Source organism: Calidris pugnax, unplaced genomic scaffold (assembly GCF_001431845.1).
Source record: "Calidris pugnax isolate Ruff unplaced genomic scaffold, ASM143184v1 scaffold38, whole genome shotgun sequence".
In the NCBI taxonomy this organism is placed as follows: Eukaryota; Metazoa; Chordata; class Aves; order Charadriiformes; family Scolopacidae; genus Calidris; species Calidris pugnax.
In genome coordinates this window covers 174,380-186,994 of record NW_015090995.1, presented here as the reverse complement: position 1 = coordinate 186,994, position 12,615 = coordinate 174,380, and the positions used below count along the sequence as shown (strand labels likewise).

Here is a 12,615-nt window from a genome sequence, read left to right as displayed (position 1 = left end):
CGTGACTTTCCCAGAAGATTATTTGCTTTTCCATTCTCAGGCTTTGCTCATCTCACCCCCTATCCCAAAATCCTGAATTACTAGAGCAGAAAATACGTGTATTTTGAGCAGGCAACCAGAGCAGCTGGGGTTTTCTGTGCAGCCCCAATGCAGAAGCATCTGGTGGTGAGGAAGACACACTCTCTGTGCCTCGCTTTCCCCGCTGGTGGCATTAAGCTCACCTGGGACATGAGCTGGGACACCTGGAGCATCAGTCCCTCCCAGGTTCTTTGAATGCTTGAATGGGAGGAGGTAGAACACAGGGGAGGGTGGTGTAACCCACCTCATTTCTGTGTTATAACCCATTCCTCCATCAGCCAACAAACTCTCCAGGGTGTGCCCCCACTAACAGAATCACCCCTCGCTCCAGGGCTTTAGCTGGCTCTGTGCAGGGAGGAGTTTCATCTACACACTGTGTGACAGCTTCAGGGGGGCTCACTCTTCACTAACTCAGGAGAAGAGATTATAATCCTGCTTTCCCTTTTCAGAAAAAGAAGAAACAAGAGAAGTGAAGAGTCCACGGCTGTGTCCTATCACTGACACGATCCAGAGCCCTCAGTCTGAATCAACTAATTGTCATTTAACCACCGGAAAGGTCCGAGTTTCCTCAGAATACAACTAAATCTCATTACTTAACAACATGCTGATTTTAAAACATCCCAAAGGAAAAAGGAATGCGCTCCCAAAATAATTCAACCCTTGTGCAATCACACTGTCCACATCCCCTTTGGTATTGCTACCAAATAACTCAGCAAAGGTCATTTTAAACCCAGCCCTCTTCTCTCTGAGGCTCCCAATGTCTCCTCTTTGTAAAGCCGCATCTCAATTCCCGCTCTGCGTACTGTGGGGACACCACATGGCTGGGCAGGAAAAAAAACCACAACATTTGGGAACCCAGAGCTGGTTTCTGGTACCCTAACGTTCCCACGAGTCCACTCCAAGCTTGATGTGGTCTCACTACGAAGGGAAAACCAGAAACTGGTTCTGGAGCCAAATGCATGTCCAAAGGGGTGACTTTGAAGCGGGCATTCCGCGAGCATGAATCAAACTCACAAATGGGGTCAAAGCAAATCAATGCATCTCTTTGCTCGTATCACGTCTCTCTACGCTTTTAGAGATGGGTTTGGGGAAAAACCAAACAAAAAAATCAAATACTTGCAGAACTTTCTGAAACATCTGTGAGTTTTTTTGTTCTCTGAAGCACTTCCTTTTAAATGTGTTTTGGAAAAAGAAAGAAAACTGGCAAGGCAGGAGAAAACCTACTCTTAGGGGGGCTGATTCTTCTTTCAACCTATTTTTATAGCAGTATATCATGCGGGATATCATAGGTACTATTCTTAATTTACATTAGGTCAGGGGAGTCAGGTTGATTGCCCTCAGCAGCCTCAAAAGAGATCCTAGAGATACTGGGAGGTAATCAAACTGCTGGGGGCTGCTCTGAGCCTAAACCCAATGGCAAAATCAGATGGAATCAGGCTGAGAAAGAGAGCAGGTTCTGAATTCTCCCCAGATCTGAGGGTATTCAGGTTTGAGTTGTGGATCCTGGCCCTCCCCTTGCTCCATGCTAAGGGCAATCAACCTGAGGTCTTCTTCAGCATAAAGGAACGAGCTTTTATGACCACCGAATGCTAATTAGGTGATTTTTCTAGTGTAACCGGTGGCATCAGAAAGTACATCCAAGGGTAATTAGTTCCCATGTCTGATTATACCAGAGATGAGTTTGGCTCCATTGAGAATCAGCGCTTTGAGAAGCTCTCTAACTGTCTGCTGAACCTTTGCCCTTCTTCGATTTACACAAGATGTCATGAAGAGAAGAGCTGGATGGGGAAAAACCCAACCCCTGTGTGCGCCCAGAGGTGGTGTAAAGCAGCAGTGAGGAAAACCCCTCCATGGATTAAGAGCCCAGCATACCTGTGATCCTGCGCCGTGTACTTGAGGAGCTCTGCAAGCTGCAGGGGGTATTTGCAGATCTTCTGCACCGGCGTCAGAAGGAAACCGTCTATGGCAATGTCAATCATCTGCTGCAACAGACGACACGCTTCGAAGAAATGCTGGTACCTGCTGTCCTTCATCAGCTTGGAAAGCTCCATGCACGCATCCAGGTGATTGTTACAGTACTCCGAATAGATCCAGAAACCATCTTGCTGTGGGAGGCAGGAGAAGAGGGATGCACACAGAGGGGAGCACACGTCAGACCGGTGCTGCGGGCAGTCAACCACCCGACTCGCCAACGAGAACAACTATTCAAAGAGAGAAGGACTAAAGAAGAGAGAATCCCCAAGCAGGAGGAGAAAGGACTGTGCAGTGTTGTGGCTGTTCTCAGTTTCAAATCCTGCAATGGGGTCTTCTTTATAAAAGGTAAAGGCAGAACCAAGCAGAGCTCTGGCCTTTGGCAATACAAGAAGACAACCTTGTTACTTCTCAAGCTCTTTCCCTGGAAGATCAGGAAGCACCTGGCAAGTGTTTAGGAGCTGGGTCTATGAAATTCCCTTTACCAACCAAGGCACCAACTACTGTGTGGACTTCCCCAGGACCAGAGAGCCACAAAACACCAGAGAAAGTCAAAAACCCCACTCACACGTGTGCCCACCCACCCCTTGCATGGGTCTAGCAAGTCTTTTTGTGCTCATTTTATTGGAATCTCCTTCGTCTGCCTTCAGGGACAACAGATGGGGCTACGGCAGTTTGTCACCCTTAACTGAGGCTTGATTTGTCTGGGCCACGTGGACAAGGTGGCCAAAAGTCGGAGAAAAATTGCACGGGAAGGGAGAGTCAGATACAAACTGACTGCACAACAGCACTTATTCAGACTGTAGTTGAGACAGTGCACATTAAGCCCAGGTGTTGTAGGTCAACAGCCTGAGATGCTACATCAGGTTGTAGCCAATGCCTTACAAATTACAGAAATTTGTAATTCTTTTTTTTTTTTGAAAAAACACACTTGACCAGCAATTCTTATTTCTCAGTCCCACAAGGACCCAAATAATCTGCCTTTCTGGGAAAAGGGGAGCCCGGATTCTTTCCCATCCCCAGAGCTGACCAAGAGCCAAGCGCTGACACCTCCCTCTTCCTGAAGCAGATGCTGAACAAGATGCTCCACGGATCCACACGACAGGATCTTCATGTCCCCATCCCTCAGTTTCCCCCAAATGGCTAAACAGGGATAATTCATCAGGAGTTTATTAGCCAGCTTTCAGCCCCTATCTGATGACAGGAAAGTGTCAAATATTCCCCCGAATAACAGTAGTAATTCTTACTATTGTCACTGTAAATGAATTGACAGCACAGCCTCAAGACATGAAGCTTTAGCTACTGATTCTCACCAAGATTTTTTACATCTTTTTAACGCAGAGACGGAATATGATGCTGATTTGGAAGCAAGCAGCAGAGATTGTAGGCTCTGATAAAAGTGAGCAATGTTAACGCCATCATGCAACTGCTGAAAAAGAAACCTGCTTTTCTATTAGAAGACCAATGGTGCTTCAGAGATGCTCTGAACCTTTTTAGGGACTCCCCACTGAAGTTTCATGCATGTCTATCAGAAATGTCTCTAATAAGAAGGGAACTGTTGCCAGCTCAGCCCTGACGGCACGTAACGAGGTGACACAGCGCAGGATCTGCATCCCGGGTCGCAGCACCTCAAACCTAAGCCCTGACACAGCACTTCATTCTCCCTGAAGGAAAGCCTAGAACTGCAGGACTACAATTTTCTTGACATTTCCTGACATACATACAGCACTGGCCAATTTACCAGCTCCTGTAGTGCGTGGTTTATGTAACAGTACGACGGGCTGGGCAAAAGCCTCCAGGACTATCTCTCGTCAGCTAAAATGTCCTGTTCAGTGTGCACTTAGTGTGAGTGTGTATCTGCTGCCCTGCTGCCACCTGGGCAGCACGAAGCACGGGCTGGTACCTCCCCAGCTGGCCCAGCAGCTCTGCAGGGGAAGGCACCTGGGGCTGCAGGTGTTTTTCATCCCTTGCAAACGCATCTCGGTGTCACAGTGAACAGCCCAAGCATTTGCTCTCTTCTTTTTGTGTAACACACAACTCTTTTTACTTCTCTGGACTCTTTTACCTCTTCCAACCTTCTGGTCATCCATGACCTGATTAGCATGGCCTGTGGGGGGGGGGTTAAGTCATATTCTGAAGAGCAAAATAAGGTGGGGAGTAGGTGGGGGGCATCATACCTACATAACATGAGAAAAGGTGGATGTGAAAGGTGTTGAGATTCAAGTATATTGGGAGAGTTACCTAACTATATGCTTCAGTTTGAATTTTCCCTATACCTATATTTCACACATCAAAGAGAAGGCCATGGAGTATTCTGTGATATGTAAATACAACAGTACTGATGCACACAAGTTATTCTGAGTGATTCCTGCCTCCTGACTTTCTCTGCTATTCCCCTCCCATCCCCTCCAATTCCCCCCCCAAGAAAAACCAACCCCCAAAACTGCCAAACAAAAATGCCAAATGAACTTACGTGTTCAAGGAAACATGGTCCGATTTCACTGAGATGGGGATCCTCGTTGTTGTACTGTTTCTCCAAGTCCCGGACAAAACCCATCTGAAATCTGTAGATATCTTCAATGTTACCAAAGATGATCCTTAGCTGTTCATCACTGAACATATCCCTCCTCTTCCGGCACTGCTTTAAGTAACCCTGTAAGGAGTAAAACAGACCAATCCATAAAATAAACACTTATTTTGAGGCTGCTCCCAGATTTTTCTTGGGGAAGGAGCAAGTGAAAACTAACTCAGAAAATGGCTCTGAAAGCAAAATCTACTTGTTATGACACGACAGTCTCCATCAACTCCTGAGTGAGCAGACGATACACAAAATACGCCCTGAAAGGCTACGAGTCCTCTTTTGATAGACATCATCTTATGTGCAATTGTTGTCCCCGCTGCAGACCCACAGCACTGTTCTTGCTCAGGACACACCAGGTCCAGAAGCCCAGGGCTTCACCGCCTGTGGCAAGAGATGCTGGACACAGCGTGTGTCCAGGGCATGGGGAGGACAGTGCTGGGTTCTGCCTCAATGTCCTTCAGTGTTTTGCACGAATCAGTTTTGCAAAGGAAAGGTTCCCCAAAGATCTCAACTGGCAGAGCCTGAAATGCCTCTGTGCTGCAGAGAACTGCAAAATGTGGCCGACAGCTCCAAAGAGGTGTGCTATGGAACTGTAGGCCTGTTCCCTCAGAAACCCCGGCCTCGCAATACCCAATATCCAGGGTAGCTCCTACAAACATTGCTGTTTCCATCTCCTCTCAGAGAAAGCTGCGAGGGGCTGTTTGATCATCTGCTTGCTCCCATTTCCTCCTTTTGGCCATGGTAATCAGGACAAGGAAGCTGATAATCACACTGAAAAATACTCTATTCATATGTGGCTGCATGCTCTCCGTCTAGGAAGAGTGTGTGGAGGCTGTAACCATCCTTGGTGTTTCAGCACCAAGTGAAACGCTGAAGCAAAACACTCCCCAAGTGTTCTCTGATTTGAGAGGCAACATGGTTTATATCCCTCCCATTACTCATCTTCCTGAGTCTGAGCCAGAAGCAGGAGGCTGTTGTCCTGGGAGTGTCATGGTGGGGAGCCCCAAAGGTGATGCTGAAGGTTGGGGAAGTGTTTTGGATTGTCCAAGCAAGGGAAACACAGTGGGAGCAGCCCGAGCTGCTGATCAATGCCATCTAGAGGAATGCAGCATTATTTTTATTTTGTTTTCTATACCTTCCATTCCATTACTGCAAATATGCTATTCCAAACAGTGTCAAATGAGGGAGAATTTTTCTCCTCTTTTCTCAACTGTCGCTTTTTTCATCGCTTTTCTTCCTTTTTAAAGTGGGATCAGAGGAAAAGGCTTTGCACGATTCTCTGTACAAACACCAGGCTCCCTTATTGAGTCTACAGACATTAAAGTCAAATGGAGAAAGAGAGAGGAAGAAGCAGGATGTAGAGAGTTTAAGGAAATTCTCCAAAATGACAGAATGAATCTGCAGTATATTTGGAAACAATTTAGATCTTCTGTGTCGTGGTCCAGTGCAATAATAAAATGATCCTCCTTCATCTGGACATCAGGCGAACACAAATCAGTAGGCAAGCACTTCTCTGAAGACCTCCTGACCTAAAAAGATCGAGTAGATCCATATTCTAGCAAAAAGTGTAACACACCAAGTTCCATCTGCCTCCCTGTGCCGCTGACCCTGCCTTATCCATGAACTCACCACCCAGTTTTCAGCTGAATCAGGAGGACTTCTTCAAACACGCTTTCCTGGAGCATGTGTGGTCCAAGGGATGGGGTGACACACAGAGCTGGGCCGAATTTCTGGCTCTGCCACCAACCTGTGTGACATTGAGAAAATCACTGCAACCCCATCCTGCTTTGTCTGTCTGGGCAATTTAGACTAGAAACTTTGCAAGGCCAAATATCTGACGCTACGCTGGCCTGGTCTGCATCAAGGCCTCTCGACTGCAAAGAAATAGCATGGGGGTCATCACGAGATGACTTTGCCTGCCTTTATTATATAGGATGAGAAAAAAAAATTAAGGGGAAAAAAAATTGCCAAGAGCTCCAGTTGAATGGCTATATTTGGGAACTCTAGATGCTTAGTCACACAGCCGAACCGCCAGCTGGTGACACGCAGCTGCTGGTCCACAATGAGAACTGTTGGAAGGCTATAATAAACTGTCCTTCAGCCTCACCATGTGGTTCCTGGGAGGGAGAACTTCAAACAGATGAATGATAAACGCAACTTTGGCCGACCTGGCAAAGAACCAACCTCTGAGATGTCCAGCTTAGCTATAAGGACGCCGGTCCCCTAAATTTGCTGCCTTTTTCAGCTGGGAAGCTCGGATTACGGAATACCTTCTGCATTTACTAAATCTAGGTCTCTCTTCTTCCAGGAGCTCCTTGATGACTCATTTCCCTGGGCTTCCCCCTCTCATTTTTCAAGGCCAGGAGGAACGGGAGCAGGCTGGTTCCCAATAGTTGCAGCAGAAATAAACATCCAAGCTAGCAAGGAATAACACAGAATATCTTCCCATGCTGCTTTTTCTTGTTTACCTGCTTATCTCAGAACAGCTCATCATAAAAAAAAAAAAAGGATGTGTGCCTGCCCACAAGGCCAGGCTCTTTTTGACACCGGTTTTGGTGCCAGCGGCGCTGAACGACTGCCTGGAGCCCTTTGTGTGGGGCCCTGTGCCCCGCTGCAGGCTGCCTGCACACAGCCTCCCCTCGCAGGCTGCTCTGTGCCATCCGTCACCGGGTGATTTATGTGAACATCTTTCAGCCCTGGGGTTGCTATTGGCTGCGACTCCCGTCTTGAATATTCCCCGTCCTCCCGGTGCTGGTTCATCGCTTTGCCCGAGTCAGGCGTTTCAGAGAATCTGAAGCAGCACATTTCTGTGCCGGCACCTATCAAACCACGGGGAAAAGAAAAGAAAGCACCGAGTTCCCAAACCTCGTGTGTCTGGAGGAGTGGTTTCCAGCACCAGGCAGCAAAGGGGAGACTGAAGATTTATATACAATACGCAGCAAGAGCCAGCGAGAAGGCTGCTGCATAGTTTTTCCAGTAAATTTACTTCTGTTACATAAAACAATGTCATCTTCCTTCTGCTCATCACATCAGGTTTGCTCAGAGAAGGGATAGCTGACTGATGAGCAGATGTTGGAGAGCGTTTTGCTCAATGAATACCTAAAAATAGCTGTCAAACTGTCTCTCTTTAAAGTACTTTTTCGTGTAGTCCCTGAAGTATAGGCCAAAGTTGGAAAGTATTTGCAGGAGGTTAAGTGCTAAGTTTTTTCCACCCTAGAGTGGGTTTACAGTTGGGAGAGGTGACCAATCCATCCATCCCTCCATCATCTGTTCTTCTTCTTGTCCGGCTGAGAGCAGTGTGAAGGAGAGAATGAGGGGCCAGCAGCTCCTCAGATGTGGTCCTGTGAAGGTGAGCCCCACTGCTGCCCAGAAGGTTTTATGCTGCTTCACTCTGAAGCAGCAAAAAAACTGTTTTTCATCCATCTCCAAGAACAAGTCAGGCTGGTGCCACCCAGACCACGCGAAAACCTGTCCCATCAGCTCTGCACAACAGACCCAGCTTGATACGCTGAGAAGCAATGACGATGCTTTCCACGTGGCATTCAGAGCTGGCCTGGCACCAAAGCAAAGCTTAGGTGGAATCCAGTCAACATCATTAAAAAATAAAGTCAAAATGAAATTACTTGGAAAAGAGTAAAAGGCAGGACTGGAAATTGGCTGCCCTTTCTAACCTCCCACCCCCAAATTACTCATAACGCGGAGGTTTCCTTTGATCTCCCAATCGCCTCACTGTTCCAACCCAAGCTCTGTCACTTCTAACACCTCCTTAAATTTACCCTTGCCTTCCTAATCCATAGGCTGGTGCAAATCCTGCTCGTTTCTCAAAGCACAGCACCCTGCTCTTCGTACCCCTCCTGCATCCCCCCCTTCCACCTGCGCTCCCCACCGCACGACGCAGCTCAAACCACCTCTGTCTCATGGAGGCAGCTGGTCCTGGCTGAGCACCTCGTTTGTTCTGCTGGTGTCACCAGTGCCACACCACGGACAGACTCTGCACCCTCCTGCATCAAACCCCAGGCGCAGGGGGACACCTTTTCAAGCCTGGAGATGGCCGTGCAGACGTGGTGCTTTACAGGACAGGGAGTGAGCAGCACTGCCCACCAGGAAGGCTACTGCTACTCATTATAAAAACCTAGCTTTCAGTAGCTTATTATTTTTCTAAGCTCTAACCACTAAGCCTGAAATTCCTACTGCTGGGTATTTCCTTAAGGCTCAACTCTTTTTTCTTTCCTTTCCCCTTGGTGATAGTTCAGAATAATGATCCGTCCACTCCCGATAATGTGCTCCAGGAAAACCTCCGCATTTTACCCCTAATAAAAATCTTCACAAAACTGTTTCACCGAGCAGCAGTCAGCTCTTCATACCCTCAGCCAGGGCAGAGCAGCAGCAGTCTTTGGGGCAGGATGGCTTTGCTGCGATGGGGAATTCCCCCCCAAACCAGTTGCTTCGCACTGGTCTTGGCTTGTGCAGGTGATTTTCATTTTGGTGCTGGCTCAGTTGCGAGCTCCTGGCTTGGCAGGACGAGTGCCACGGGTATTATGAATAATAACACAGTGTATAATAATATAGTAGCAGGCAGTGGAAACACATCCTGAAGCAGAAAAGAGCAATTTGGAGGGTTCTTAATCACCTAAACAGGGGCTACAGTCCTCTGGTAACAACCACGCATCGAAAGGCGCCTCACTGGTATTAGGATTTGTTATTCGTTATAGCTCAGCAACAAGAGTATAACTACACACTGCTAAACTGAAAGTATAACTACACACTGCTAAACTGGTACTGAATCAGGCTCAGCCTCCCCCATCCAGCCAGAACCCCTCTCCCATCCCCTCCAGTACACCACCTCGCTGCTGGCTGTGCTGACACCTTAAAATAAAGGGCTAAGGGAAGGGGGGAATTTGCCACTGTCAATGGTGCTTCTGCATCTCATCAGCGTGTGTCTGGTGTCTCCTGGTTCTTCGGTACAAATTCATCCTGTGGTGCTGGGAGGAGCTCAGACTGGCCCGTGTCCCTCCATCCTCAGCCCCCTCCTCTCCTGCACAAGCAGAAACACTCACGTCATGCGATGCCGAAATGCCTGGGATGACGGAGCTGTCTCCGAGCCTTCTCCAGGCAAATGGATTGCTCTGATTAAACTGAGCACAATGAGGCTCCCTCCAGCAAGGGACAGCCCATCATTTTGCAGATAAGAATGCCCGTTTCAGTCCTCCTCCTCCTTTAAGAGAGGCAGCTGAATCATTTCCTGGTTGCTCTACCTGGATTTATCCCCTCAGTATCATTTTGCATCACACAGGGCGAGGCAGGAGCCTCAGAGATCTCTTTCACATCTGGGACATACCATTAGGTCCTGTAAATCAGCATTACCCCCCAGGTGTCACTGAAGCTATACCTGTCTGTGCCTCCTCAGAATCTGATTTGGCAAAAGCCTGGTGACATGGCTGGGAAATGCAAGTTAAGGTTGATTTAGTTTTTCAACAGAAAAAGTGCAGATGCAGGAAAAGAAACAATATGTGGAAAAGTTCCTGCAGTTCCTCCCTTCTTCAACGCAAAGCCCTCTGACTGAAATAGCACAGCGAAATTAAGCTCATTTGTTTCCAAATTGAAGTCCCAAGCCTCTTCCATATTTGCAAAGTGTCATAGATGCATTTTGGACGGCTCTTTGCCTTGTCCATAGAAAAGTAGCAAGTATAAAGGGAGGAAGACACTTTTCTAAGCAGAATTCACAAAGGGCTTCAGCACATTGACTCTGCAAAGACTGGGCACAGGCTCGCTAAATCCTAAACACTCGGAGGGATGAGCTGAAAGCTCTGGACTTTGATTTTGGTGCTAACAAACTTCTGCTTCTTAGTGATAAGTATATGCTCTCCACACCATTCTCCTTCCCAAACACCCAGCACCGCGCGCACCACGCTTTGGGCTTAGCCTGTGGCACTAATTCCGTGTGCTGCAGGACAGTGAGGGGTCAACTGTAGAGGTTAATTGGAACATAATGAAGAGGAACCAAGTCGAGGATGTGAGGGGTCAGTCACCAAAGTTCATTTTTGTGCTGGTTCCCTGACCCTGGATAAACGTAACGCACTTCATTTCCCACAGTGACAACACTTTGGTCTCAGTCTCGCCGTAAGAAAAGGCAAACGGGGGCCATTCTGAGCCAGGAGAAATTGTGAACCCAATGTGAAAGGCATAGATGAAACGGGTAACTGATGGGTTTAATTACAACCTAATTTCCTCAATCACAAGTTCAAAAGTAGATGGCATTGGGTTTTAATTAAGAAGACTGCTTGAAGGATCTCAACCTCATAATTTTTTAGTCAAAGAGGTATGGAAAAAAGGTCAGAAAATTGTACTTTTAGTTAATACAAACTAAAGGTAATTATCAGACCCAGCAGGAAATTCTCAGAAGTATCAATACTTATTGACAGATGCTGTTCCTCTATTAGACACCGCACTCAGACACTGCATCTTTCCCCCCACCACCCATGGATGAACCTCAGCTCTCAACAGCTCATCCCACGTCCTGCTGCAGGACCCCGGCGTCACAACCCCCACGTACCTCGCAAATGTCCTTGAGGTGCTTGATGTAGTGGCGCTCCGTGCTCATGATTTCATTGATGACGTTGGCTCTCATCTGGTCTCGGTTCTGGACGGTCCTGCCGAGACAGAGGCAGTCGGCGCTTGGGTCCAAGTGGCCATTCTGCACATCGCTGGTTCCCTCCTCCACTCCATCCTCTTGGTTTACCCACAGCTGCCAGGAGAAGAAGGGGAGAGCTTATTCATAAAAGCATCAGGAAGCCAATGAGGGCAAGTAGGCTGGGTCTTGGGTTGCATGACTCTGGGAGACACTGGATCAACTCCCTCCTTACAGCGACGGTGATGCTCTTGCCAGTGATGCACCGTGGTGTCCACCCCAGCTTACAGCCCAGACAGCCCAGTTTTATACTGGTGCAACCAGCCCCAAATGCTTCCTCGCACGCTGCCAAGTTCCTCCTGTAAGCAAAGGGGTTTCAAGTGTTGGCAGTTTTGATCCCAAATATAAAATAATCATGTGAAAGGGTAACTGGAGTGTTGGATGCTGTCAGGTGCTCTGAACCAAGACGTACGGAGGTAAAACAGACCAACCTAAAGAAAATGTACGTTACTGCTGTAAAGCACTGCGTGTCCCTGCTCCCGCACGCTGTCAGCTGGGGTCTGTCCCCTCAGGAAGAAAAATCTGGGAGGAGGGATAAGCTCTTTGCTGGTGACTGATTCAAGAAGGTCAGGATACCTCTGATTCAGAAATCTGAATGACTGTGACCACCAGCCCAGGGTAACTGGGTCCTGGTGCCGGGTTTTCTGTAAACTTCCCAGGCCAGGATTTGTGAATGAGCACTGAATTTCAGTTCACAGCAGCTTTCCTCCTCATTGCACATGAAGAGCCTTTCTCACTCGGGCAAATGCCCCATCTCCACATCCTGAGATCGTGATCCTGAAACCACAGTGAGATCAGACCGGCTGAATAAACCTCCTGAAACCCGGGGGGCTGAGGGCAGCTCTGGACGGGGTGCCAAGCACCCCCGGGCACTGAATGCTCTAAATTGGAATGAACTGTAAAAAGCAATGGAAAAGGATCGCTGCATTTTCAGCACACTGGATTTTCTTTCCATCATCAAATAAAAAAAAACATACCTTGAACTTGTAAACTAAAAGATAACACTCCTCCTGGTCTCTGTGTCTTTGAAGAAGACTGTGCTCTACACACAATATACACAAGTGCTTCCTTTGGTTACCTTTTCCCACAAATAAAACCCACTTAAAATAACTCAGATCAACTCAAATTGGGCTCAGTTAGTTTATGAACAAACATTAAATAAAGCTTCACACAGACAGAAGCACTGCTGTCTTACCCAGCTCACCTACGTTGCTATATAGATGAAGAAACGTTTCTCCTCAGCGTTTAAAGCCCCAGATACTGGAGACTTTCAAACATAAAAATCCCTCTCCCTGTA

At 47.6% G+C, this 12,615-nt stretch overlaps 1 protein-coding gene across 11 annotated transcripts in view; it reads right to left on the bottom strand.

Moving 5' to 3' along the window:
• ARHGEF9 (Cdc42 guanine nucleotide exchange factor 9) overlaps positions 1-12,615 on the bottom strand; it is a 191,794-nt gene that overhangs the window by 50,638 nt on the left and 128,541 nt on the right. For all 11 annotated transcript variants that reach the window (XM_014955079.1, XM_014955080.1, XM_014955077.1 and 8 more), the window contains 3 exons: positions 11,184-11,375; positions 4,523-4,702; positions 1,951-2,183 (listed from right to left, as the gene is read on the bottom strand). In XM_014955079.1, the coding sequence (XP_014810565.1) occupies positions 1,951-2,183; positions 4,523-4,702; positions 11,184-11,375 (605 nt within the window). The remainder of the gene's footprint in view (positions 1-1,950; positions 2,184-4,522; positions 4,703-11,183; positions 11,376-12,615) is intronic.